Source organism: Anopheles darlingi, chromosome 2 (genome assembly GCF_943734745.1).
Source record: "Anopheles darlingi chromosome 2, idAnoDarlMG_H_01, whole genome shotgun sequence".
NCBI lineage: Eukaryota > Metazoa > Arthropoda > Insecta > Diptera > Culicidae > Anopheles > Anopheles darlingi.
Window position 1 is genome coordinate 54,235,462 of NC_064874.1, and position 27,492 is coordinate 54,262,953.

The 27,492-nt window shown below is 44.5% G+C and overlaps 2 protein-coding genes across 2 annotated transcripts in view; one reads left to right on the forward strand and one right to left on the reverse strand.

Annotated features, from left to right (window-relative positions):
• On the forward strand, nucleotides 1–26,919 carry LOC125952670 (insulin gene enhancer protein isl-1). Its single transcript, XM_049682281.1, has 8 exons — nucleotides 1–767; nucleotides 20,270–20,459; nucleotides 20,543–20,673; nucleotides 20,751–20,963; nucleotides 23,399–23,519; nucleotides 24,347–24,509; nucleotides 24,596–24,808; nucleotides 25,724–26,919. Exons 1-8 carry the CDS (start codon nucleotides 620–622, stop codon nucleotides 25,919–25,921), a joined length of 1,377 nt encoding a protein of 458 aa, XP_049538238.1. The 5' UTR covers nucleotides 1–619; the 3' UTR covers nucleotides 25,922–26,919.
• LOC125952671 (uncharacterized) overlaps nucleotides 1–27,492 on the reverse strand; it is a 47,210-nt gene that overhangs the window by 16,121 nt on the left and 3,597 nt on the right. Inside the window, exon 3 of the transcript XR_007468827.1 lies at nucleotides 10,511–10,602. The gene's annotated coding sequence lies outside the window, so the exon portion shown is untranslated. The remainder of the gene's footprint in view (nucleotides 1–10,510; nucleotides 10,603–27,492) is intronic.

Genomic DNA, 27,492 nt, shown 5'->3' on the forward strand with positions numbered 1-27,492 from the left:
TCCGTGCGTTCGTGAATCGAAGATTTTGAATTTCGAAGATCTAATCTAAATGAAATTCATACAATTTCGTTGCATCTAACGAGTGATCTTTGAAAGAAGGCAACGCGAAACCAAAATAATTTACAGTGATACAAGTATCACAGCCATACAAGCAGATGCCGGTTGGCGATGGTGACAATTTCGTATATCATCGAAGTGCTACCTTGAGTATTGCCATTCTGTCGAAACAACAGTTTAAAGTGGCGTAGATGAGGTGTGCAATCATATATTTTTTTGTTTTGGATGGTGTTTTGGTGAGAAAGTGTACATGCTTGTGTGAACGTATTCATATGTGAATCATATTTGAAAAAAGTTGAGCAAGATTGAATATTGTGTGACCCCCGAAAACCCCGAAGGATTACGGAACGTGTTGAGTTTAACACATCCTGCGTTCAGTGTGCCTTAGTGAATCGAAGCACCCGTAAGCAGAGGCAGCAAGCCTTGGGCAACGGTTAACGGAAATACTTGGTTTATGTAAAGGAGCTATAGGATCCTGGGGCGTGTGACATACATCAGTCCATCGTTGCGCTGATAGCGTACCAGTCGCTCAACCAAATCATTCCAACCAAAATCATCCTATATGGTAATGGCAGAGATCGGTGGCCCGTTGGCACACCAACTTCCCTTACATAATCATCGAGGTGGACTCGTGCAGCCGTCGCTGGTTATGAACCATCATCTGGATTCACTAGATAGCAGCGGTTGCCATGGACCAAACATTCATCCAAGTAAGTTTCTTCCCTTCTTTTTTTCCCCTTTTTTCGCGAAACATAGCTTTCCGATCTATTACCGTACGTAGTATTCTCACAAGACTGAATAGAACGACTTGTGTCTTGCAATACAATTTCTTATGATCGTCCATTCACAGATGTGACAATGCACATTACAGATGTCTCCACTTATTTCTTTGAACGTTGGTTGAAATAATATGAGCAAACAACTATTTGCTGGATTTTTGCATCGTTACTTGCATTGCTGATGTTAATTTTCATTGCAATTTCAATTGCATTTAATGTCAAAGCAATTCAGTCGAACGCAGTATGCAATTCAACTCATGTTTCTAGTTTTTGCCAGATGCACCAAATATTCATCGACGGTTTATTACTGACGCCGGTAATTTACCCAAACATGGGTGATCTCTTTAGTAGCATCTCTAATCAAGAATGAAAGTACATTATCAATCAATTGGTTGCTCATGCTTTCGTTGCATCACATCTGCTTGGTGCATACCTAGACAGAATGTCGGAAGAGACGTTTGAAATTTCCTCTACGTAGTGTTCTTACACTGCTTACAGCGTGTAGGTATTCCTTGATTAAATATTAAGAAGACGAAAGTTGCTTTAAGGTACAACTTAAGGAAGACTGGAATGATTTTGTACCTCCTACCTTTATGCTTATGTTTCAAATCCGAAGCTAGTTTAGCGACTGATGACTGATGTTTTGTAATATTTCGACCAAAACATCAAATAAACTCGTCCAGTCCAGCTAGTGGAACCGGTGGCTATGATTGACATTCTTAAACAATCACAAGAGACAGATTGAATAAATATTGCCCATTGGGCGTTTGTCCTGCTCTCTAGCTGACACCTATAAAGCAGTAGCAAATTTATTACCGCTCAGTACTATGCAGTATTAGGTACAGTGTGGAAACACATGTGGACCGAGAAACTGTATATTTATAAAGGCGAAAGGTTCAACTACTGCCACGCGTATTGCACATGTTTTGATGTTCATACGTCTCGCGGTGTTTGTTTTGTCTTTTTTGTCTTTCCCCTCGTATATTCTATTAGACATCTCGCTTCACGCATTTCGTGATCCATTTTCCGACATCAGCAAGCAACCAGACTCGGTCTCGAAATTCAATCTTCTAGCTGCCGGAAAACTGTGTGACCGCTTACAAAACCCGTCGATGTGGGGTCGCTGGCGGGAAAGTGCATTTAGAAGTTACTTTAGCTAGTGCAGGCCCCCCCCCCCCCCCCTTCCGCAGAACACACCGGAGATCCGTCGGTTAGACGAGAACTTTCTACTGTTTGTCGGGTCGATCGATGGATTCCATTACGGCTAATGGATGGCGGATGAACCAAAAATCACTCCAATCGTCAATAAAACACTTGCTCTCTCTCACCCCCAAATGCTTGTTGATGGATGACGCGTTGAATTGTATAACATGCGTCGCTGTTGTGTCGTCGTCGTCGTCGTCGCTGTTGCCGCTCTTAGATTTTTCACGTCGGTACGATGCGTTTCTCTCAACACGGTTAGATGCGTTTCTCTCAACACAGCGCCAAAGATTGACACTTCTTGTACGGGTGCAATGCGTAATGTGTTTATTGGAGATCCAAGCCAGCTGTTCTGTATGAAGGACGCAATGGTGACGACCTTTGGCAGCGTGAACACGTTCTCGGTTTCAGCAGCAAGCATAACCGTATTCCGAAACGATTTCATGTTCGGCGGTTAGGTAGGAGGATCATTGCACACATTTGCCAGCTGCCGACGGCCCGGGGTATGCAAAGCAGCAAGGTAACGACAAACATTCATCAACACCGGACCGGTCAGGTTGATCCAGGGTACTTAAGTGTGCACCGCATTTAAGAAGGTGTTGCAATAGGTATGGGAAACTCCAAATTTTCTGGAACTGGTGGTTTGAATACGAGAAATTATTGTTGAGGGGTTTCCCGGGTGTTAATGCGTAATCACCAAGAAAGTTGACCTTTCGCAAATAACCAGAGGAGTTGTCTAATGTTCGAGAAACATGCATTAAGTAACAAAAAGCACTTTGTTTCGCCGGTTTTATACCCGGTAGGACCTGATCGGACTTAAAACATGCGCATAGGGATCGGATGCACAAATTCATTTCATGATTGTCTCTTCATGATTGAAGTCATCTTGTAGCAAGGGTCTAATTAAGCTTTAAAGCCGCGTTTGTTGGTTCAAATGTCTTAATATTTGTTCAAGTAATACCTACAAGCTGTAAACAGTGTACCAGCACTACGCGAAGGAAGTTTACAAATAATTAAATTCTCTTCTGTCATGCCAGGTGAGTATGCATCAATTGAGCGATGATGTACTTTCATTCTTAACTGGAGATGGAACTAACGAGAGAATAACCCGTACATCGTACCATCTGGAGTAGCAGGGGGTTAATTACTCATCCGACGTCTCAAACGCGTACGTTGTGCTGATGATTAAACCATCGTTGGGTGTTCCCGATGGCACACGAGATTTGGGTCGTTATTCGCCCTTTTCATCTTGAAAAATGCCGCTTAAACGATGAACATACTTGGGCAAAAGACCTCTTTTGGGACGCTGCCAGCCAGCATCGTCATCTCATCGGAGGTCGAGTTGTGGCAAGAAGGCGGCTTCATAGAAGCAAAAGAAAAAAGGTCCTAAACAGGAACCTCCATAAAACCGATAAACGACCAGATAATTTAAGGTGAATATAAAGTTCACACTATTTTACGATCGGTACTATGATCCAACAGCGTCCAATCCAGCCGGTATACCCCAATGTCGTTCCTTACGCTCTTAAGATTCACGGCAGAAGATTGGGCAAGGGCGTCCGTATGATACCTCTGTCTGTCGCAGTACGATATCGTAATCATCTCATGTGTTTGTTTCATGGATCTTGGGTACTTCCAGTTGTGATATGCCGACATCGCGCAGTGGACGAACGATTGGGAACGAAGAATCGCTCACTTGATTCTGTTCCAAGCTCTTGATGCTCTAAGGTCTGCAGGTTTATTCCGGCACCTTCTTTTCCTCTAACCTGCCGCGCCACGCCGTTCGACCGGGCGTCGGTTAAACGCTCAACGTTTTAACGTTTATCGTGTCGTCCGCGCAGCCACAGCTTAGCTATATACCGTTAAATGGTAAGATTTTTCGAGGTTCGCAGAGATAGATAGCAAGGAAATTATTTAATTGCCGACTTTGTCGCGTTTACCACACACCTTTCTACTCGTGATGTTCGAGAAGTTTTGGGTCCTGGCTTTTGCTACAATGCTTCTTAGAAACCATCTTCAGGCGCTCTTCAGTTTTTGCTACCCTGCAATTGTTCAAACAGCGCGCTCCTTGTCCTTGAAAGTCGTTATTTGCTGCTTACAATGTTTTTAATTTTCGAGGAACCGCAATAAAATGTAGCCGTACTGATATGCCGCCCCAATTTCGAGATAGTGTCCGTTGGGATTAAAGTAACTCCTGAATCCACGATTCGAACGAAGTGATGTGAGACCTCATTGGCTAACCATTAGCATAACAAGCAAACGCACGACACAAGACAGATGGCGAATAAATAGCTCCAATTTTCGCTGCCCTGGTCGGCGCTTAAGCTTTCCTCGTGTTGAAGGGTATTTAGCCATCACAGCATGTCACTTGATGGCAGAGGTGTGTAGGGGCGAGTAGAGCTCTCGTACGGGTACGTATTATTCATTCACATGATTAATAAACAGTAAAACATAGAATTAGGAAGAACGATGTACGTGGGGATTATCATAAATATGAACTATTCTGTGCTCTGTGATGGAAGCAACGGCAAAGGAACCCACGCACCCGAATCTCTCTTTTCTTTTCGGTGAGTCTATTTTCCACCCAAATGACCACCAACCTATTTGTGCGAACAAGTAGTGGCAGTGTGCCAGTATATTTAAATAAAACTGTCTTTACGTCCCTCAGTTTCAGTCGGTTAACTCCGGCTAAGCCAGTGCTCCCACAGTGGCCAAATGTTTAACAGTTTTATCATAAATTCCATTAGCCGTGGAGAGAAACGACACTACCACAACGCATCTCTGGCACTCGATTATCAGCTCAGTGTTTCATCTGTGGCATAAGTGTTAGCCACTCACGCAACGCAGGCAAGTTCGTCTAGCATTTCACTGGTTGGCACTTGTGATTTGAATGACGAATATCTTTCAACAGTTTGGGAATCCGTACCGTGTCTGGTTTGAAAGTACAAGCAGTGTGTCTGTCCATTGCTCAATCATAAACAATGTCTCGTGCTTTTTTGCTTTGTTATACTTTGACTATCAATCAAACATTTCTGCCTCTTGCCGATGTATGCCTTGAAAATCTTAGATACCGTAACCCTCCGTTAACGGCACCTGTGTTTCCCACAGTATAGGCGCAGATCCAGTTTAGTCTCGTTTTGTACTCCCTGTTTGGTTTCCCACTGGTACATCTTACGAACCCGCGAGACCTCTGGTGCCGCTGCCGCAGGCACTGGAACTGATGCCATGCCATCCAGTCATACTCCAATTACTTCCAACACCTGCTCGATCGTTAGAAATGCACGCATCGAAGACGGTCGGCAAATGAAACGGTCAGTTTTGCTGACTACCGCACCCGATGTGTTTTGTTTATTCAATTACATTCGTCTAGAAATTATTCATCTTACTCCTTACAGGAGTGCAGTACCATCCGCTAGCATCGTTTTACGCGCGGTTCTCATGGGAATGGTCATACATTGGGAAGACTTGGGTCGACCACGTCGATAAACGGCATGATGACGGATGCCGGTCCAGACCGGACCGGTCCGAAAGTCGAAAATCAAACGACCGATTGGAATGGTCGCTTTCGATCGACGAAGTGTAAACAAACAGAATCGTGAGTCCGGATTTGAGACCCATCGGGATGATCGCTACAACCGTCTGCTAAAGTCGTGCTGCTACTACAATGTTGTATGAATCATAATCGCACTGGTGAGTCGGTCTATACTATGGGGAATTTTACTAATAAATTAATTACGGTCAGCACTCGAAGAGGGCGAATTGTTCGGATCCCAGCGGAAAAGCCGTCCGTCTGCTGGCCACTCATGGGAAATGGATGCTCGATGCCGCAGCAGCTTAATGACGAAACAAAGGGATGGGAAGGAAAAGGGGAGAGGTGGGTTTTACATCTGCAATCTGAAATTGAACGATTGCTGGTTGCAACCCGGTGCGCTGCCAATGGTTTCGACCAACAATTCACTAATGGCTCGGCCCTATTTTATTTACATCCAATTCACATTTTTTCCAATGGAATATGATATGCATTTCCGAAATTTGTTCCCAGGAAACGGAACAAATATCGGCCGTCCAAAATGTTTACAATGTGCCATACCCCAACGGCCAATCGTATGACCCCCATATTCCGGTCGATCGCTGCTTCTTGGCCGGATTTATTTTGTTGTTTTTTCCTCAACATCTTTTCAATCTAGAGAAGAATTTCATTCTACTTCCATCCATCCTACGAGAGTGGTTCCGATCGCTTCCGTTTCCTTTTAAATATTAGATAACTCCCAGCTCGGATGGGGCTGATTTACTAGTGTAAACACGAGGCACGACATTCATCCGCCGATCATATGCCTGTCCAGCGGATCGTTCGCCCATTAGCATGATCGTCCCCAAGTGGGAAGTGGTCACGCTTTATTTGAGTGAGAGTGTATGGTTTAGAAAAAAAATAAACATCTAACTAAAATTACGGGAACAAATAGAACATTAGTGACGCTGCCTAGGACCACGGTGACCTTTTGAAGCAAAAGCAGAAGCAGAAGCAGAAGCATCTTAGATTACATGTCTAGGGTTAATTGGATAACATGAATTACTAGCTACTGGGCTCTCGAGTGTGGGGTTCCGGTTATTACGACGAGTCAAAAACGACAGATCACGTCAACGGAGCGTCAAACATGTCACGAATAAGACGTATCGACAACCCCAGACACCGAGCTGTCGGTCTGGATTTCTTTCGAAGCCATTTGGAGTTGAGATCCAGCGCTTAGCACAACGAACTAATCTTTTTGTAGTCAACCCGAAGTGACAATAAGTCTGATCGTTGCTACGGTGAGATGAACTCGATCGATGGTCACGTTTATATTTTCTCTGTTCTAATTCACCTGGTCCAAGGTGTATAAGTGTTTTACCAGATTCAGATTTTCATTATCTGTTTCATTAAACCAACCGCGGTGACCAAACTAAAGTGATAGATCATTGAGCGACGATAGTTCAGCTTTCATTTAAAAAAGAAAATTTTGCCCCACACGCTTTGCGATGGCGGCATCTTTTGACCGCGTGTCACGACCGCGGTTAGTTTGGTAAAGGTCCAGTTGCCGCCGCCGAAATCAACACTTCCACTGGAGACGATCCGTCGCGGGTTAATAAAACAAAATAAATTTCCTAAATTCCTCTATTAACTTCAAAATAAATTTGCAAAATAATTTATTAAAAACCAATACCACCGAACGCTTGGAAGGACGGGCGCGATCTCCGCATCTCGTCGCACACCGCATGCCGCATGGGGTTTATGCAAATTTGATTACCTGTGCTGTCGTTTCTCGGTTTCGTTCCAATTCTGCTATGTCCACAGAACACGAGGAGCAGGACACGCTGGACGTTAGGTTTTTCTTCATTTGTTGTTGTCTCATACTAACTCACTTATGCACCCTTCGCACGGCGATTGCGGCTGCGTACAAAGCATTCAGCTTGGCCAACCACGATGTAAGGCCTTCTTTTTTGAACCGACCTGAACGACATGGAGCCAGTTATAGGGTTATCCCAGTCAAGTCACCGCTGCTGCTTGCACTGCGCGGTATTCGCCTTTTAATGCCAATCGCGAACGAAAGGACGATCAAGAAGAACACAAACTACAAGGCCGATAACAGCGAGCACGAAATGCCGAAAAGGGGTTTGCCGATCGCCTCTTTATGTCCCGTTTCCCCTTTCCCCCCTCCCCGCAAACTCCACACCGCTAGTGAGCGGAAGAAGCGCTACATTCCCCGCGATGTAACTAAGAGATTGAGTAGGCCATTTCGTTGCCAGTCTGTTCTAAGACACAACAGCAGCTCCATTTTGCAAACTACCCTAGTCCCAGTCGCTAATCGGCTACTCGCCGATCGTCCCATACAAAACGTCATATCGTATTGCAAGGAACGTCCCCATATTGCGAAAAAAGACGAAATATTCCGCGTGGTTCAGTACACGCTCTAATGGAGTGCTGATCCATGGTCCTTCTTCTGTACGCAGTCACGGGGTTCGCCGACGGCCCGTCACCGTGAAACGAAAGGTGTAGGGAAGCAGTTCCGCGTCCGGCCTGCTGTTTTAAGCCCGAACTTCTGATCATTGCCGGCAGCTCTCGCTACTCTCGTGTGATGGTGCTCGTTCGGCTCGGTCCAAAGGAATCACCGCCATGTTAATGCAAATTAAGCTCCGCGCAAACGGCGGCAAATGGGAAGGACAAAATCTCACGCAAAAGTAAACAAAAAAAACCAAAACAACGGCTACAGCTTGGGCCGAAAACCTTCTGCCTGCCGCTGCTTCGAAGCAGCCAACGGAAGACCACAAAGACAATGCGAATCGTCGGAGACTTTCATTTCTTGTGGAAGTCGTGGCAGGTGGTGGTGGTTTGGAAGGGTTGGAGTTGCGGAGAAGGGTAGTGGAAAGAAGGAGGGAGAAGAGGGGGGATCGTTTTCGATGGGAATCTGTCAATCGGAAATGCGATAAGCAGCGACCGATAACAGTCGACCGGCGGCAGCAATTGAACTTCGATTCCCCCGGAAAACAGGTTTCCAACGCCCGCGGCAATCGAGCGGCAAATGAGCAAAGGGAAAAGAGCGCCACACCGACAGCCACGCGGTCGATCGGGCCGTAGTCGTCGCGGACCGCAGGCCACAGGCCGTTAACGTGTCAGGTTAAATAGACAAATTTTAGTCTCCCTAGACCTAGGCCGAGGATTTCGCTTTCGTACCTCTCTCGGATCGGTCGCCACCATTTGTCACCTTCTGGAATCGGTGCAATAAAACATCTTGTGGCAGCAACTGGAGCGAAGGATGGCATGGTGGTTGTCGTGCGATTCGGTTCTCCTTCGCCACGATCTTCGAACCCTCGCATATGCATGTGAGTTTCGGCCACCGTCACATCCGTGGCTCCCGATCTCGAACGCCAACGAGGAAGCTGAACGATGAAGAAACGTACGTCGATGACGACGACCGACGGTGATGACAGTACAGCCCAGGCCGACCGGGTGGTACCATCGAGAGGCGTCCAAGAGATCGCGGGTCGAATGACCACGAGAGCTCTGGGCGCGAGCAAATCGTGGGGCTAATAGGGAGTGTGGAAGCAGGACGCGATGACGAAGATGAAGACGGGTTCGATGCTTCGTGCAAACAAGCGGCACACACTGTCACCGTTGTGTGTGGTCGGATTTTATAGATTTATAAACAAATTATGTATACTTTTCTTATTAGAGTCACATTTTTCATAAATTAACATGTCGAAGTGTGAAGGCAGTATAAAGCACAGGGTACAATAGGCGAGGCACGGACGGTGGTGGAAGCAAGGCAGCGAGTCGATGAAACAAAACCGGCCGACCATTGACTCCAGACGACCTTTCGAAGCGGTGCGCCAGTGGAGGAAATCGAAGAACTCGACAGTGTCCTAAGCGCGATCGCGTTGGCCACTATTTTGATCGTTGTATAACCACGCTTGTAACTAACGAGTTCCCACTCATGTGTAAACCAGGCGTTCACAGATTCGTTTCAAAATATGGGCTAACAATGCTACCGTTTGGAGAACCGTATGGAGAACGCTTTGGTATGCGTACGAGCATAGTTTTCACACATTCTCTTAGTCCCAGTAATAGGGTAAGTTCGAAAATGCAACAAACTTCACAAAAGGCAGCGCGCTAAATTTTTTACAAAAACAGTTCATAGTATTGTTTGGAATAATTGCCATTAATTGTGGCTTGAGCAAATGTCACCCCCAAAAATAATCGCTTTGGACAGGTGTTGGCACGGTGCAAGTACCTTTGCACTGCCGTCCACGCTGGGCCACTTCTCGCAAGAGTGACAAAACGGTAAGGGAAAACCAATCTAGAGGTTTAGTTGGTGGGAATCCCGCAGTGAGGGCTCTCCTCAGGAAATAGTATTGAGCCTATTTTGTAAAACAAAATTAAATGCTTACAATCCTGGAAAAGCATTTTGCTTTAAATTGCGTAATCAAAAAAGATGTACACAAGGAATAGAATAGTGTTTAATTAATTGTATTAAATTTGGCTATAACGCAAGGGGGTATTGTTCATACCCTCCAACATCTAAATGTGAATAAATCATTTCTTTCTCGGGCCAACATTCATTAATGTGATATTGCTAGCTTTGACAGACGTCCAGAAAGTTCGTTCATCTGCCGTCTTCATCTGCGAAAAGAGACTTGTTGCAACTGATTCTTCAATTTGATGTTATTTGCAACTAGTTTGATGTTTAGTTCAATAAAATTGATAAACAAATGAACTTTTTACAGTGTTTTTAAAAGTTGCAAAGTTGTTTTTTGCCTAACCCTGCTTAGCTAAGGATTCCTTCTGCTTCGTGAAATTGCAATCATATTTACCTGTTGAGCTTATTTGTGCAACGTTTGTTTTTTATAATTCATTACGCACTTCTCAATAGGCCCCGTAGGCGGGAAACACTTAGCTTAAGATAATGGGAAACCAAGGTGAACGCATTGCAATAACTTACCGAAGAGTACTCCTTCTCCTCCGTTCTGGTGGTTCTGGTAAAGCATTTTTCCTTGGAACAGCTAGCAGACACATTACGCGGTAGACTACAATCTATAATCAGGACAAATAAGACGTAGGATTAGGTCATTGCAATTGCAATTCAGATGTTGTCAAAATTGCATTCACCATCAAAGCAAAACGCCGAAAAATGAAAACAAAAAAAAATCCAAAGATGAGTTCTAGAATCGGTGACAGATAATTTAGTGTTTTGTTGGCTTAAATAAATAAAATACGTTCATATTGTTTTCTCGAAACGCGTATTGTTCCGTTCCGAAACGGAAAGATTTATTTCCGCGCAGTCGCCCTTTTCCTTATATGGGTTCGTGCCGACGATGTTTTTGTCACTGTTTTTCTCCTCCGCTCCTACCCGACAGCAACCCGGAGATGGGCCCGGAAAACCCAATCCGTTGCCCAATGTACAAGTATCGCGTAATCGGGACTGAAAACGGGATCGGTATCGGTGGTTGTCGTTGGAACTTTTTCAGCTTTTCCTGCGTGCCTCACATACGCTCGCCCAACCAGCAGCAGCACCAGCAGCAGCGGCAGCAGTAGCAGCAGCAGTAAGAATGATGGAAGACATTATTCATGGCGCGTTCTCTACTCCGTTTTTCATCATCACACCGCCTTGTTACTTCCCCCGACATTCATCTTCCTTTATTTTAATCGTCACCCCGGTTCCTCACTCATATACATTCCGATCTTTCGTTGGCGACCGGCCGGCCGAAAGTTGCCGGCAAGGAGAAGGTTCCGTGTGAGCCCCCGGCACGGAGATCAAAGACACTTTTCGGACTTCATTCGTCCTGTTTTATGCTTCCTTATCGGTCGTGGTTGTTCGGTTGTTTCGGTTGCCGGTTGTCGGTTCTTTCCTCGGCCTCAACACACACCGCTCGCGCCGTTTTACTGCTGCTTTGCATTTCCAGTTGCGCCGTGACCCACGAAATGCGATAAATAAAACTATCCACCATTCTCCCGGTCCCCGGTACCATGAGACAAAGTGAAGGAGCGGGTTGAAGTATTTCGATTTCGAGAAAAAGGAAACAAAAACCAACGAAATAAAAAGCACGATCGTAGCTGGCATTACTACTCTGCTTCTCGCGTGGCTGCTGTTGGCATCGCGAAACGGAGACCAGGACCTGGTCCTTTGTATGCGAGCGACGGGCAGTGACGACAGCGCCCCGAGATGCTACACGATCACCCGACACGGAGTGATATTCGCTAATTTATCTTCGCTACCTTATGCTGCGCACGCTGATGACCGATGAAGTCGACACCACAGAGGTACGATCGCGTCGCAGAGACCATAGAGACCGACCAGCCGCCAACTGTTACTTCGTCCAGTCTCGAGCAGACGTCCACTGCAGGGTTACTACAGGTGCTGCTGCTGCGGATTCGGTAATGATCGCACGTGCTAATTGGCCCCACACACCGCTAATAAACGCTAACCGAGGGGGCAAACATTAATCACCACACGGTCAGTGTGAGTTCAGGCGCACACGATCGATGTGTGCCATACTGGCCAACCTTGAATGGCGGTGCTTGTGTTGAAGACGCCTCAGAACTAGGATTACGCACGCATACAACAGGCAACCGGCTTGCATTGGCAGCTTCGGCGACAATCGCAGTCATTCATGCACGGCATACGTCCGATATTTATGAAAGGTGAATCGTTCTTACTTTTCGGACTTTATGCGATACATGCGATGGTGTCCGTGTCATTCTTGCTCACCCCGAGCACACCCGGGTCAAACTAAAGACGTTTGGAAGTCAGACGTGGTATTAACTTTATACATTTCTAACACTCCGCAAGGTGCGAAGAAAAATAAAACGAGATGAAATGTGCACATCACGGAATTTGACATGACAGGGTGAGATCGTTCGATGTGATTGTTCAAACCCACATCAATCGCAAGCTAGCCGCACAGACGCGATATAAAAATTACGGGCGGGTTTGAAATAATCTCAGAAACACCGTCCCGAGCAATCTCCGAACCGAATTCGTGAGCAACAAGCAATCGTCTATGAAATATAACAGTATTGCTGCTATTAACGAGCGATCTTCTTCCTACAGAGTAGCCACACCGGTTGTGTTCATGGTAAGAGTTCTTTACACCGTTGTCTCTGATCGGTGGCGAAACTCCGAGCTGTGATCTTTAGTTTAAACCACGCTGTAAACCACGCTCACGCCAATCTACTTCCGCCAAAAACGTCCGTTTCAATGTAATTCCTCCATTCCCCGCGAGTTGTCTGTTGAACAATATTTTAACGTCAACTTACGGGCAACAGGCTTCTTTGGCCGACGCGGCAAACGGCTTTGAAGATTGTGCTTCGATGTTCTACTCCGGGCAAGTGCAGCAGGAGGTGACTTTTACTTTTTGTATTATTCAACAGCGCGAGCTAAAGGCCACCGTGGTTGGTCAGCTTATATTGCTCAAGAATGGGATGATCGCATCGGATGCGAACGAATGAATGCATTCTAAGACATGCTGCTCCATTGTGTAAGTTGTTAAGATCACTTTGAGAGACTTCCTACGCGCAAATTCCTATCCGATCCTGTATTTTCTGTCAATGAGCATGACAATGAAATTCGCTCAAGCGCCAATGATCAGGTGTTCTGGCCTTGACGTTTCCTGTCAGCTATGTATTTCGGCATAATAACGGTACAAATGTACGGTTTTGGGGTCATTGACTTTTTGTACCATTAGTGGGCTGGTTGGTTAATAAAATTCTGGACATCACAGAACGTAGATTGCAAATGTTTGCTATTCGTTTGAACGGCTTTTTGTCATCTTTTTCGCGAATGCCTTTTGTCGACTGTCATGGATCCCAGAAACCAAATCACTGTGGCCATGGGCCATAAATCGTCGTTGATCAACATGGCCTACTTGTGAGTCAACTGATTTGCTGTTGAATTCCTACCCGCTTTCCCGCTTCTTCACGAGAAGTGTCTTCCGAAATCCGTTTCACGTTCGTGTGTGCTACTGTGTACGAAGGCTCTGGACCGCTCAACTTTTATGATTTATGAGATAGTCATAAAACGGACGCACACTAACGGGCAAATAAGCATAATTTATACCAAATTATTAAGCCATTAAACTAGAATTATTGCCATCCCGTCTTTCCAACCGCGTGTCCACTTGCACTGAAAAGGCCGACCATTTCAAACCTCTCTTCAAACGGCCGTCGTCCTACCGCAATCATTATTGGCCAGGACAGGACTTGATGCTGCTCTTCATCTAGGAAAAATATTTTCTTTTCGAGTGAAATGAGCCTGGAGATTCCTTCTTTCATCCAATGATTTTCTGCGAGACAACGATGACGCTTTCTCACTCGGACCTCAAGAGATGGCGCCAAGGATGTTGATGGAAAGATTGTTTACAATGTTGAGCCACTTTGTGAACCGTGCTTGCCGGGGGTGTTTGTATTACCAGTACAGTGCTGTAGTCTCCGAACACTACTTCTTACGAACTACGCGTTTTGAATGCGTCATTGTTATGGTCGATTGGATCATTAAGTACGATTACGAGGACCCTGCCCGAAGTCACATGCATCCAATTATGGTTCATACCGTCCAATGATCGGTAGGTCCGCTCGACCATCGTTGAAAGGAAATAGGTTACGCTCGGCCAGTGACATACCTTGACGGTGGCCAAAATGTCCAGAACGAGAAAAACGCTATTTGGCATAATTAGCGTTGGCGCCGGCTAGAAAAAAAAGCAATCAAACACGTTTTGTGCCAACCGAATTTTGTATGAAACTTTTAAGAAGGCCCCATAAACAGACTGGCGTTATTATAAGGAATCATTTCTCTCAGGCCAGTAATAGTTCTTTGCCATTAACAATACTGTCCACTTCCCTGAACTGACTGACTTTTTTTTTCAAAATTTGACTGATTTTGTGTTAACGACAAAGTATCACATTAAATGACACACATCAATTTACAACAACAGCCGTGTGTGTATCTAAATACATACCCCACAGTAATTTAACCCGTCAAACAGATCATTTTTATGGCTAATAACGATTTGTAGGGTGAGTTAATTTGACACTGATGTGCTACTATTTTAAACATTATTCAAACCAAAAGAACCACCAATGAATAGTCTATGGTCTGATTCCGGAACGTGTCGAACTACGCTAGAAACAGGTCTTATAGCCCAGTTAGGCTAGGCTTGATTAGTTTCGGCTGGCGTAGCACGGGCTCACGATCTTCAATATAATCGAGCATGTGGGAAGATTTAAACCAACGTCCAAGAATGAACGATAACCATATTCAAATCAGTTCTATCTTATGAGCACTCCTGACGCTGCTGACACATTTTGTAGGTGTCCCCCGTCATCACCATAATCGATGGACTTCATCATAGTCATTAGCATCTCTAAACGAAGTGACAAGGAGCGAAAGGAAGAAGAACTGGAATCACGGCTTTACCGTTCGCCTTACGGTCGATGACACAGTCGCCTGTTGACCATCGAAGCAACGCTCCTTTCGTTGGGCTCATTAGAAATGAGGGACAGACAAAAAAAGGGTAAAGAACAGAGAAAAGAAATGCATCGATGCATGTCCGAATCGGAGATCTTGTGAGTCGAGGGGCCTGCCGCCGGCTGGTTATCGATGACCATGACGGCGCCTGGGTTGGAAGCCAAACTAAACAACATATTTATGTTCGCGCGCGCAATAGACAATGCCGCCCAGCGATCAGCTCCCTTCGATTTGGTCAGTCTGGACGGTCTGTTCGGCGGCGCGATGCTCAAGATGTCTATCAGAGCATCCGACCTTCTGTGCATCCGCCTTTTTTACTCACTCACTTTGACCACGGCGAGACAAAACCGCGGACGAACCGCGCCAGGCGCACGGCTGCCGACTGACAGACGTATGTAATAAACTAGATAAACACTACCGACCTCTTCGGTGTGCATCAAGCGTTGTAAAGCGTCACACGACGCAAAGCAAACGTCACACGACGAATGGTCGTCTATGTGGAATGGTTTCGAGCCAAGTCTGGCCAGGCGGGGCCTGCCCGTCGCTGCGTCCCATATTTGCAATCACACGTCGATGTCTCCAACCCCGGTGGTCGATCGGCTCCGGGATTTGTGCCAGTTTTACATCATCACTTAGAACTTGGGGAATTTCGAATGGCGGTGGCCAGGTTGTGCATGCAGAAACACCGTCACCGTCAGTTCGTCGCTGAACGAGCTGACAGAATCCTTTCCGAAGCCGAACGACGGGCTGAGCGGACACAGATTAGCGCTAGTGTTACTAGTGGTATGACTCTAAAAACACATAATCTTCCAACAGAAGATTTGAGATGATAAAACAAAACCTCGGCACATGCCAACAAGGAACGTGGCGTGCCGGGGCAGAGTAGGGTTTGGGGATGGGGTTGATGCCAACGGCTTACTCGCCATCGTCATCGCCATCAACACGCATCTAAAACTATAAAAAAGTGATCATAAAGATGCAATAAAACGGGAAGGCAGAAAGGCGAGACACCCAGCACATACACACGCAGTCGAGCAACGGTGCCAGACGGCAACAAACATCTCGATGTCTTTTCGAAATGAGCCTCACTAGAACCTCCTAGCCAAACCGCGCTGCGCTACGTCGCGACGGCGCTCTCTCGAAGCCTTTTTGGGGGTCTTGGGCTCTAGGAGGGATGCAGCATTACGAAAAAAGAAATACACCCGACCGGTACCAAAAACAAAACACCCTCTCAAATTAACCTAACAAGATACCTGTTTTAAAGTTTATCTCCCATTTCGATTCCCGTCTCCTTCTTGCACTGTTGCGCCGAGTGCTACCCTAGCATCAGGTCCCTTACGGTAGACAGCAAGAGCAGTATGCCGACCCCAGACTGCACCGTACTATTTTGCTTTTGGCTGGCAAACTAAAAAGAACTCGCGTCGTTTGAAGATGCATCGCTGTTTGTGATTCTGTGCAATTGCGCGCCACTGCTGAAGGTCACATTGATCTGACAAGAGTTTGATCGCACTTGCAGATCGTGACACATGGCGGCCATTTCACCAAAAGAAATGTGTTTTCGCATCGCAAAGAGTTGGCCTGTGCTATTAATGCTATTTATAATGCATATGTTACTAATATCTTAAATGCGTTTGACCAGTACAACAGACGGGGCATGGAGGAAATGTGAACAAAATTACCTTAGAGACTCTATCGTTAGATTTGAAATCAGCAACTAGAGACAATCCCAGACCGACAAAAACCAATTACAGAATGATCATTTAAAATGCATGTTCTCTGGCCAAAAAGAGTTTCATCGTAAACGCTACGGAGCGAGCAGATTTGGAAGCGACATCTCTTAAACGAATGCAAGAGTAACCTGTCCAAGCCGTAATGAAACCATTTTTTTGCACCCGCTATTTCACGCTGGCTGGCCAACGAGTCGCCTAGGCAATTGGCAGTTTCCCTGCTAGTCGATCTAAATGGTCGAATTGTGTATAGTGAATAATTCATTCTACTTCGTCGTTCCTGTTGACCGTGATCGCAGAAGAGAAGGATAAAATGTTTGGCAAAAACGATGAAAACGGATATGCCTTCGCTGGATACTGTACTGAACGAACTTTTTGTTCTACCGCCGACTTACAGATTGCTATTATAATCCGCAATGTCTATAGTTTAGGATAAAAAGCCGACAATTTTAGAGGACATTAACACACCATGGATATGACCTACCAGTTTACTGTGTCACTGTGTGCAGTGTTGCTCTAAAAACTGTCGGTAACGAAACGAAAGTTTTGAATTGCAAACGAAATATCCTATTTAATACATGCTTTTTCCGTTCTGTATTGTGACATCCATGTTCACGAACGATTTCTATTTTAGGCACCTTCTATGTGGGCTCCCTTCACAATGTTCAAATTTTTTAATAATAGAGCGATGCGCAAAAATGCGTTGCTTCCGAATTTGTATACACAATGAAGGTTCTAGTGATGAACCACATGACTGGGCCCCCTTGGACAGTATCTAGAATGGTGCCGTCAAATGGAGAAGTTGTAACTGCTAATAGTATAAATGCATTTCAAATATTAATATCTCAGGGCGTATCGAGCGCTACATTACTACGCTTCAGAACTCTTGCTGGAGGAACGGGAAAGTGGTTGTTTGGATATGAGGGCGTAAGCAGGACGCGTGGAGTAAGGGCTTGCCACATGTTCCCCCACACAAAAGTATCATTGAACCGTCCTGATGGGGAGATGGTGGTGCAAATGAGGGAAAGACTTAGCTCCTCCGGTAGTACAATTCCCTAGTATTGATGCTCCAGTCGAAAAAGGGAATTTATTCTTCTCGGGAAAAGCCGGCTCGCCGACATTCGTTGGAAAACGGTTCAGATCAGAACGGTACCTAGCCTATTCTTCCTAGCTCCCAGCTTAAGTGTTTTCCGCCATAAAGATAAAAGAGGAAAAATGGTTGGGTCTAGCAGTTCTGCGCTCCCTACTTCACCAAAAACAGAATTTACGACTGGATAGAAAGAGCGTTTCGTCCAGGGTTGGATCCTACGGAGCCTCTCCAGTACTCCATAACACTAGTTTGCAGAAGTCATATGGAAATTCGTCACCACACATCGGTGGCCACTTTAAAGAGGCCCATGCTGAAGATTGCGTCTAGCAAAACGTACGATACGGAATTAACGCGTTCTCCGCATTCATCGGGTGCAAAAAGGACCACAATAAGAGCAAAACTTTGACGTTATATATGGTTTCTGGTTCTGGTATTTCTAAAGCATTTGGAGCCAGTTATTTGCACGTCATACATGTATATAAAGAAAAAAACGCCCACCTGCCTACCATTTCATGCATTATGAAGCTGAGTAAATTTGGACGATTCTACAGGATTTGGCAAAAAATCTGCAATCAACTTAACAAATAGTTTTCGACCAAACCATATATAACAATATGCCCTAAAATTAGCTCAAAGAAACTTGCGATTGCAGTGTGCGAAGCTTTCTTCGTCCGCCATAGATCATGCAAAAGAAGATACATTGAAGGAAACTAAACTAAATATTTTACTGTATTTTTAAAAGTTGTAATTTTCGTGTAACGTACTGTAACGCACAGTAACGTAAAGAAGTCTCAGTAACCACGCCCCTTTTGCATAGATTAGGGCGTAACAATGTTACAAAGCGTTACAGTACGTTACACAAAAATTACAACTTATAAAAATACAGTAAAATATTTAGTTTAGTTTAACTATGGAGGACGAAGAAAAAATCACACGCTGATCTTAGGCGTCTTAGGCCGTTGCATCATCTTTTATGGGCTTATTTTTGAGCATATTGTTATACATGGTTTGGTCGAAAACTACTTGTGAAGTTGATTGCAGATTTTTTGCCAAATCCTGTAGAATCGTCCAAATTTACTCAGCTTCATAATGCATGAAATGGTAGGCAGGTGGGCGTTTTTCTTCTTTATATACATGAACGGCGTGCAAATAACTGGTTCTAAATGCTTTAGAAATACGAGATCTGAGCCTTACAATTGATGTCAAAGTTTTGCTTTGGTATGGTCCTTTTTTGCACGGCACCTTTCTCTGTAAATATGGGGGGTTTCGCTATATATGAGGGTTCAGTTTGATACGCTTTCGATTGATCTCTTTACCGACGCCGGCAAAGCGATGAATGCGGAGAACGTGTTAATTCTGCATGTTGGACGCTATCTTCAGCATCGCCCTCTTTAAAGTGGCCACTGATAGATAAATGCGTGGTGACGAATTTCCATACGACTTCTGCAAACTAGTGTTATGGAGTACTGGAGAGGCTCCGAGGATCCAACCCGATCGTGGACGAAACCCCGTCCTTTCTAATCAATCGTAAATTCTGTTTTTGGTGAAGTGGGGCTATCTCACTATTGAACATTCGCACTTGGACTACTTTTGGTTACTTGAAAGCGAATATTCCACAATATTTTAAAAAATAAATCATATATAATAAGCATCATAACGTCAAACATCGTAACATTTAAGGGAGTTGCCAAGAGCATCGATTTCAAAGACAATGTGCATTGTCGAGTTTAATGTAATTAGTATAATTTTTAGTTTTTTAGTTACGCTTGAATGAAAAGTTTAAGGCATTCCTAATTCGTAAAAATGAGCGTTTTCGGTTTGGGATTTAAGGAGGGCGAAAGGTGGATCGATAAAACACATTTTTTCGCACATTTTTTCAGGAATGCTGATCCTCTGAAGAGTAAAATTCTTGGATTAATTGAAGCAAACTGACAAAGTTATTGATTTTTGAAAAAAAAACTCATTTCATACAGGGCTCAATGCATTTCGCTTTTTTGAGACAGTTTTCGCAATCCTCCGTTTTTCCAAGTAGGTGTCCATCGTAGCATCAAATCTACTGATCCGCTCGATTTGAAATTCTAATAACTTTATCATGACACTATTTTACAGCCCCAAGTAAAATGAAAAACTAAAATAAATTTAAAAAACTCGAGGAGCTGCCAGTGAAAACTCCCAATCTAATCAAAGAATATTGATTTCTCAATTTCAAATGATTCAGCACGCGTCTGCAATGAACACCAAAAAAAGTACATTTTTTGCAGACACGCACATTTCTAAAATTGATGCCATTGTCGTAGTTTACCACAAATCTGCCACAAAATACAACCAAATATTCTTGACACGATGACATTATGTTTAAAAAATAAAGTTGAATGCTATCTTCTCCAAAAATCTTCAAAAATGATTTTTTTATATTCATAGAAAAAGAACGACTGTCTCTGTGCGTCGGATGCGGAGGACAAATTCATGATCAGTATATCCTGCGCGTAGCACCGGACCTTGAATGGCATGCAGCGTGCCTCAAATGCCAGGAATGTCGCCAATTCCTAGACGAAAGTTGTACCTGTTTCGTGCGCGATGGCAAAACCTATTGTAAGCGGGATTATGTTAGGTAAGGAATGAGGATCAATTTGTGATCCCAAGTCCCGTGCGGCGTCCCACATTGATGCCACTTCATCGCTGCTTCATCCCCAGATTATTCGGTACCAAATGTGATAAGTGCGGAAGCTCATTCAGTAAAAACGACTTTGTAATGCGCGCCAAAACGAAAATCTATCATATAGAATGCTTTCGCTGCTCAGCCTGTGCCCGGCAACTCATACCAGGTAAGTCAGGGCGGCAATCGCAGTGCAACCGTTCTAGCATTTAACATACTCTTGACCTTCTTCTTCTTCCTCATCAGGTGACGAGTTCGCGCTTCGAGATGGCGGATCACTATACTGCAAAGAAGATCACGACCATCTGGAGAAAACGTCTCAAAATGGTCTACTACCGGGCGTCGAGCCCAATAACAACATCAGCGCCAACGCCAACAACAATAACATCAATAGCACCAACAATAACAACAGCAGTCTGAATAATAATAATCACTCGAGCGAGCTAGGCTCGATGTCAGGTGAGTCAGTTAGTTAGATTGCTCTCATTTGTGTTCCCCGATTTGATATCATCAACCGACTGGACAAACAAGTTTATCGGCGTGTAATTATCAATGGCAATGTTTGGCTTGATTGTTGTCATTTAGCTACCGAGCATGGGTCAACTAAATGACGTTACCGTACTGATGCCACTGAGTCATTTTGAAGTTGTATCATTATGCTTCAAACGATGCATTCCCAAAGTCCATGAACCCATCCGTCACGGGATTGCTGCGACGGCACCTGACAGGAAATGGGTATCACTAAACCTAAGTAAGATCAAACGCGAATGAAATCGTCAACATGTCGCCAGCACAACAACCTGTTTCAGACTAAGACTGAGTCAGTCAACCTGACCGCGTACGGGCGCGACGGCGCTCAAGTGCTTCATGAGTCAATATTATTCCTATGCGCCATGTTCTTGCTCGCTGAGAATGTTCCAGTTAGCATATGGTACCTATCCCCTCACCCGGTCCATCCCGAATATCTCGTGAGCAATCCACTTGAAAATACTGTTGCCCCTGGCTTCTAGTGGGAGATCGATGAGCCGCTTCCCGTGCTCCTCAGTCCCGCCAATGAAGAGTTAGGTTGACAAAACCATCTCCTTTCCAAATGTCCGGTTTCGATACTTGGCTTGTTCGGGGGTCTCGTCATCTTTTCCCAATCAGCTTGTACACACTTATGTTCCGGTTGTGTAAATACTACAGACACACGGTCTACATAGGAACAATCTTGTCCACCGCTGGTCACAGCCGCCAGTGGCGCGGTGTCTGATTCTTTTCGGTGGGCTTTTGATGATGATGGCGGCGGCGCAAAACTTCAAAGGATTGCTTTTTGTTGTCGTTGTATACTCATTGGAACGTGTTTTTTTTCTATTCTTATCGCCTTCGCCATTCATTTCTTCCGAGAAATGAAGAGCAATCTTGCGAACTTTGGAATGTTTTTATTGACTCGAGCCAATATCGAACTTTTAAAAGGTTGGGCCGACCGGATAAGTTGTGGAAATTAATTCCTATTTTGCAATATACGATTTTACGAGCAAAAGGATCTGGCATTCTTATTCAGCTTTGCTCACCAAGTTTAGGTGCAGAGTTTTTTTGACATTGGAATATTTGGAAGATATCGGTTAACTATTAACTTGACTTGATTTCTGACTTGTATGGATATTATGGTAATTGTGTCCTTTCGAATGAAGTACCAGGACCATCGTTTTCAATAATATTATGACAAACGCGTTACAGTCGCATAGACATTATTTCCAGTGCGATCGGGATGCGAATCTCTACCGTTTGATTGAATCGCATTTGGCGGCATTAGTATTGAAAGTAAAAGAATGCCGAAAACAACCCATAGCAGATAAAGCATCTCATGCAGCATTTTTGAAGCAGAATAGTGCTACAAGCGAATGAACAAATGTTCCAATTTTCGGTCTTAACCTTCTGCCACCCACTCCCCCTATGTGCCTCTTCATCATCGTTTTTACGCTGGGTCTGCCCTACCCTGTCGTACCAAATAAGCCTTTCACGGGCCGCTCACTACATAGAGCACGCCAGCGTATCCGATACCGACTCCATTGCGGTATCGTGGAACTGGTAATTGTTGGTAGGTTTGTGAGCGGAGCCGCAGAGTGAAGCGGTCAGCAGCAAAACACTTAATATGGTTGGAAATGCGTTGGAGAAAATGCGTTCCCGTGATGTTGCGGGTGGACCGGGAGTGGACCAGGAGTGGACCAGGCGGTATGCGAACACCCAAAAGCTTGCCGCCGCCAACAACATTTCCCCCGATGCCGGTGGCTTCTTGTGTTGCGAGTTTCCGATTTCGTTTCGATTTCTACTCCACCGATTCGGCCCGTGTAATTAGGCGTGTATTGATAATTATCGGGGCTGATGATCGGTGCTCAGATCGCTACGAACTCGGCGGCATCCTTTTGGCGTCGATGAGACGCCCTCAGTCTCTGTGTCTATGACCAACGATGCCTTATTTTCTTACACATCCATCCCCCATCCTATTGACTCGTAGAGCGCGATGTACAAGTCGTACCGACCGGTGGCAGTGGCGGCGTACTTTTCTTCTATTCCGGTACCACGATCAATGTTTCGACAGATGCAGCCATGCGGCAAATCAATAAAACACGAAAAATAATTATAATAGATGTAATCGTAGTTTCGCGAAGAGATATGCCCACAGCTTCGATAAATGCAGTTACTATCATTCATGTCGGTCGTACTCAGAATATGGAGTGGAAGAAATCTTGGAAAAAACAACGATGGGAACCGTGTTTCGAGACAGTAAAGTGTGGTCCATCAGATGCCCGCGCAAAAAAAAACAATTGAATAACGGCTAGAAAACATACATTTCATGCTCCTAGTTGGTCGACGTGGTTTCAAGAGACATATTATTCCTATTATCCTAACAGATTCGGGTAGCGAGTCGGGATCTCATAAAAGTTTGCGCGGCAAAGGACCATCGGGACCCTCGGATGGTAAACCGACCCGAGTGCGGACAGTGCTGAACGAGAAACAACTCCACACTCTCCGGTAAGTTTCCCATCGATCTTGAAATATCTTGAAGTTAAACGAGGGGACCAAAAGTGAAAAGATGACACCGACGATCTTGCAGAAACTATGAAATGGGTATATGCCCGGCTCACAGTACTTGAAAGCATATTAGCTTAACGATCGCAAATGGGCAGTGAAGAGCGTATCGTTAATGCAAATCCCCTAATGAGTGCTGAGTGTTTCGATTTCGGTTGAAGTATGAAACGTACCGCACGCGTTCATCTCACGATACCCATAAAGTTAAGCTCATGGTAGTAGTCAGCGTTGAGCAAAATAATGGAAACAGCATCTTTCAAACAATTACCAAACGACACAACTCCTCTGTATAAGGGGTATATGAGCTGAAATAAGCTTTTGCATGGATAGCAAACTGTGTGTTTAAAATGCATAATGTATGCACTATTATGAAGTTACTTTGCATGTTATACTTAGCTCAACACAAACATTCAATTGGGTAAATTGTATGTAAATTGTATGGAAGCAGTACCCGAGGAGTACCGCCGATCGCAAGCATCACTTGGCAGACGCTTGGCGGTGCGGCGTGTTGTGTGATTGTTTGGATTAACGAAAGGTCCGTGAATTATCTCTAATTACTATCACAAACTTGGCTCACTGTTCCTATCGATTGCTAAGCAAAACACAAATTGTGCAAATTATTACCATATTGCAGCAGCGCCAGCAACCCCGTCCTGGTGTTTGCACACTCGAAACCGTGGTCCCGCGATCATCGGCATCGCCGAGAGACGCACCACTTCAACTGCTCACGATGATGTACCGGTTTCTTACCGCACCCTTCGTCTCCACAGAACATGCTACAATGCAAACCCTCGGCCGGATGCACTGATGAAGGAGCAACTAGTCGAGATGACTGGTCTGTCACCACGAGTCATACGAGTTTGGTTCCAGAACAAGCGGTGCAAGGATAAGAAAAAAACGATCCAAATGAAGCTGCAGATGCAACAGGAGAAGGTAAGGACCACGTACCGCGACCGCTACCGCAGTGGATCCGTTAAAATGGAATCTGAGCTCAATGGTATGATGCGTTCGGTTCACAGGAGGGACGCAAGCTGGGTTATGGCATGCAGGGTATACCGATGGTGGCCAGCTCACCAGTGAGGCACGATTCACCGTTGAACCTGCACGGCCTAGAAGTCACCGCCTATCAACCCCCCTGGAAAGCGCTGTCGGATTTTGCACTACACTCCGATCTCGACAGCAACGGTGCGATCAACACGCACACTCCCGCTTTTCAGCATTTAGTCAATCAGGTATGTACCAGGCACTACGATTGGATCTCTTGTGAACAATTCTGCGTGCAGAGTATTCGTAGTTTTAGCATTTCTAATACCGCTTTTCGATCTCCCTTGTGTCAACATAATGATGGCTGTAACACGCAATCGACTTAAAGTGCCTTTCGATATTAGCGAAGGAAATTGCAAAGTCCATTAAAGGATGATTTTCAACAACGTTGCTCATCTGATCACTCGCCACCATACACTTGTGGTTCGCCCAACAAATAAACGTGAATGTAACGCACAATAAAATGCCTCGAATATACACGATAAAGTCGAAGGTCATGCTGCATGTCTTTCCATCCATGCAAAGATGCAAAATGGTGGCTCTGATTAAATAGTGGTGGGGACGATACCGTCGAAAAGGTTGCTTTCTTGTTCTTATTTTCGTTCTTTTCCAGCGGTTTGTCGTCGTTTTTCGAATTTACTTTGTCGCTTTTATCCACCCATTCGTTGTCAGCCTTGGAGAAGTGCGATGAAATGCAGCACGAAGCAGACGGCGTGCAGGAGTACAGATACCTTGGCCATAATAATACATGAAATATGCACCAATTCCATCGCTAATCCCTTTGCTAACGGCAGCTTGTCTGCTGCATTTTGTCGTTCCCCTTTTGCTTCACTCCCTCCCATTGTTCAATGGCGGAAAGCTTGTAGGGTAAGGCCCATTACCTGACCATTGTGCAAAAGACGGCCTGTGCTAAACAGCATAGCGACAGCTTTTCAAATGTTTGCATTACCTCAATGGTTTGCGGGCTCTGTTTAGTGTCTCCCATAAACATTGATATTTAACTATTTCGATCGCTAGCCAAACTGTGATTTTAATCTATTCGATACATAGTTGCAATATCGTGTTAATCAATGAAATTTTTTTTTCTATTTTTCCTGCTACAGATGCATGGGTACGATGTAGGAAATGGAGCTGGAGGTGGACCCGGAGGTGGACCCGGAGGCATGCCACCGATGCCGGGTCAAGGAGCCCAGGGAGCACCGCTTGGTTCACACATGGATCTGAGTGGGCATCATCCAGACAGTACGGATTCATATGTCACATACCTCGAAAGTGATGATAGCATGCAAGGTAGCCCATAAGACGACAGAATGATGCTTCTGATACCCTCTTTAATATCATTGCTCATCACAAACTGCACATCGCCAACGATGTACATAATCGCACCAGGGAATGATATTTTAAATTTGATGCCAGTGGCTTGGTGCTGCCGGAAATCCATATATGTCTAGCAGACAAGGTTCGAGGATGGAAGAATAACTTTTTACGTTAATTAGGCAAAGCATCGGAACGATAATCGATACGATCAGTAGCAAAAAACGCCCTGGTTTGAATGTAGCATATATTTGTTTGTAGGGCTCTCCGTAGCTATTTGGTTGGCATTGTATCATTTTGTGTTTGACTAAAGTATTGATGCCAATCTCACACGGCGTAGGATAGGATAACGTATTAAGGACAAAGTGTCAGGGAATCAATCTAGAAATGGCATGGCCACTAGCTGGTGGTACGGCATTGAGAGAGAAGTAAAGAGTCTAACTGTAAATAGTGTAAATTTATGCTCTACCAATCATTTACTAAACTGATACAATGATTTACGGATTTGCAAACGCAAACCTAGCGCTCATGCGTTTTCAGCGGTAAAGAGCTTGCGCGAATAATATGGACAAGCCCTTAGGGGAAATTGATACACTCGATTAAGTTCTGTTGATTTCGATAGGCGCAATTTCAATTTTAGCAAAAATGTAAAATGCACAAAAGAAATGGCAATATAAGGGAAAACATACAGTTGGCTGTAAACTGTAGAAGCAAGCGATAGCAAAGGCAAAAAATCCTGCAGAAGGAAGCTGAAGCGTGTGCAAGAATGGTATATAAGAATGGTGAAAGATTGGCAGATCTGTATGTTTTGTTGCAACAAGGCAATTGTCGCTCGAATGAAAGTTTGAGAATCGGTGCACAAGGGTGATTGGGAGTGAAAATACATACGAAAATTTCCAGGACCGGTAAACAAGATATAACCTAATAAACATAATGGGAATGATTCTATTTAAAAGAAACATTAACAGAACCAGATAAAAAATTAAGCAACAATAAAACAATGAAAACAAAACAAACTTGTCTACTTTTTCTACAAAATGCAATAAAAACGTTGGTAAAAGACTAATAGCTTCATTTTTTATAAGCAGATTTACATCAAAATTTATGGGAGCTCAAATAAATGTATTTTGAAGGGGGTTAATGTTACATTTTACCAGCCGCTATCCTGGCGAAATAAGTAGCTCAGTATTATGTGTTTAGTTTGAACGCTAGGATGGTTCTTGCCACATTGACAAAATTGCTAACGAGATTCATTTCGAGACAACAGCTCATTTTTGGTGAGCCAACAACTAAACATACATTTTATTTGAATTTGTGGTTGCAAATGACTTTACTGTAAAAGTAGAACCAAACTATTGCGCATTCTCGTTTGGAAAGTTTCTAGGCGCCGCCAAAATTGAAAAAGATTCTTAAGCGAACCACACTCGCCCAATATTATTGATGAATATTCTACATTACTTGAATTTATTTGACGTATTAGGGCTCTGCAAAGTGTTTTCCGGTTTCTGAAAATATGCTGAATACATCAAAGTAGCCTGGAATATTGACCAATAATATT

Excerpts from the sequence above, each read along its gene's own strand:
- LOC125952670 (XM_049682281.1), top strand. The coding sequence starts at position 620 with ATGGTAATGGCAGAGATCGGTGGCCCGTTGGCACACCAACTTCCCTTA. Across the intron at positions 768-20,269 it reads TGGACCAAACATTCATCCAA|AAAAAGAACGACTGTCTCTG; the intron begins GTAAGTTTCTTC and ends TTATATTCATAG. Across the intron at positions 23,520-24,346 it reads AAACAACTCCACACTCTCCG|AACATGCTACAATGCAAACC; the intron begins GTAAGTTTCCCA and ends TCGTCTCCACAG.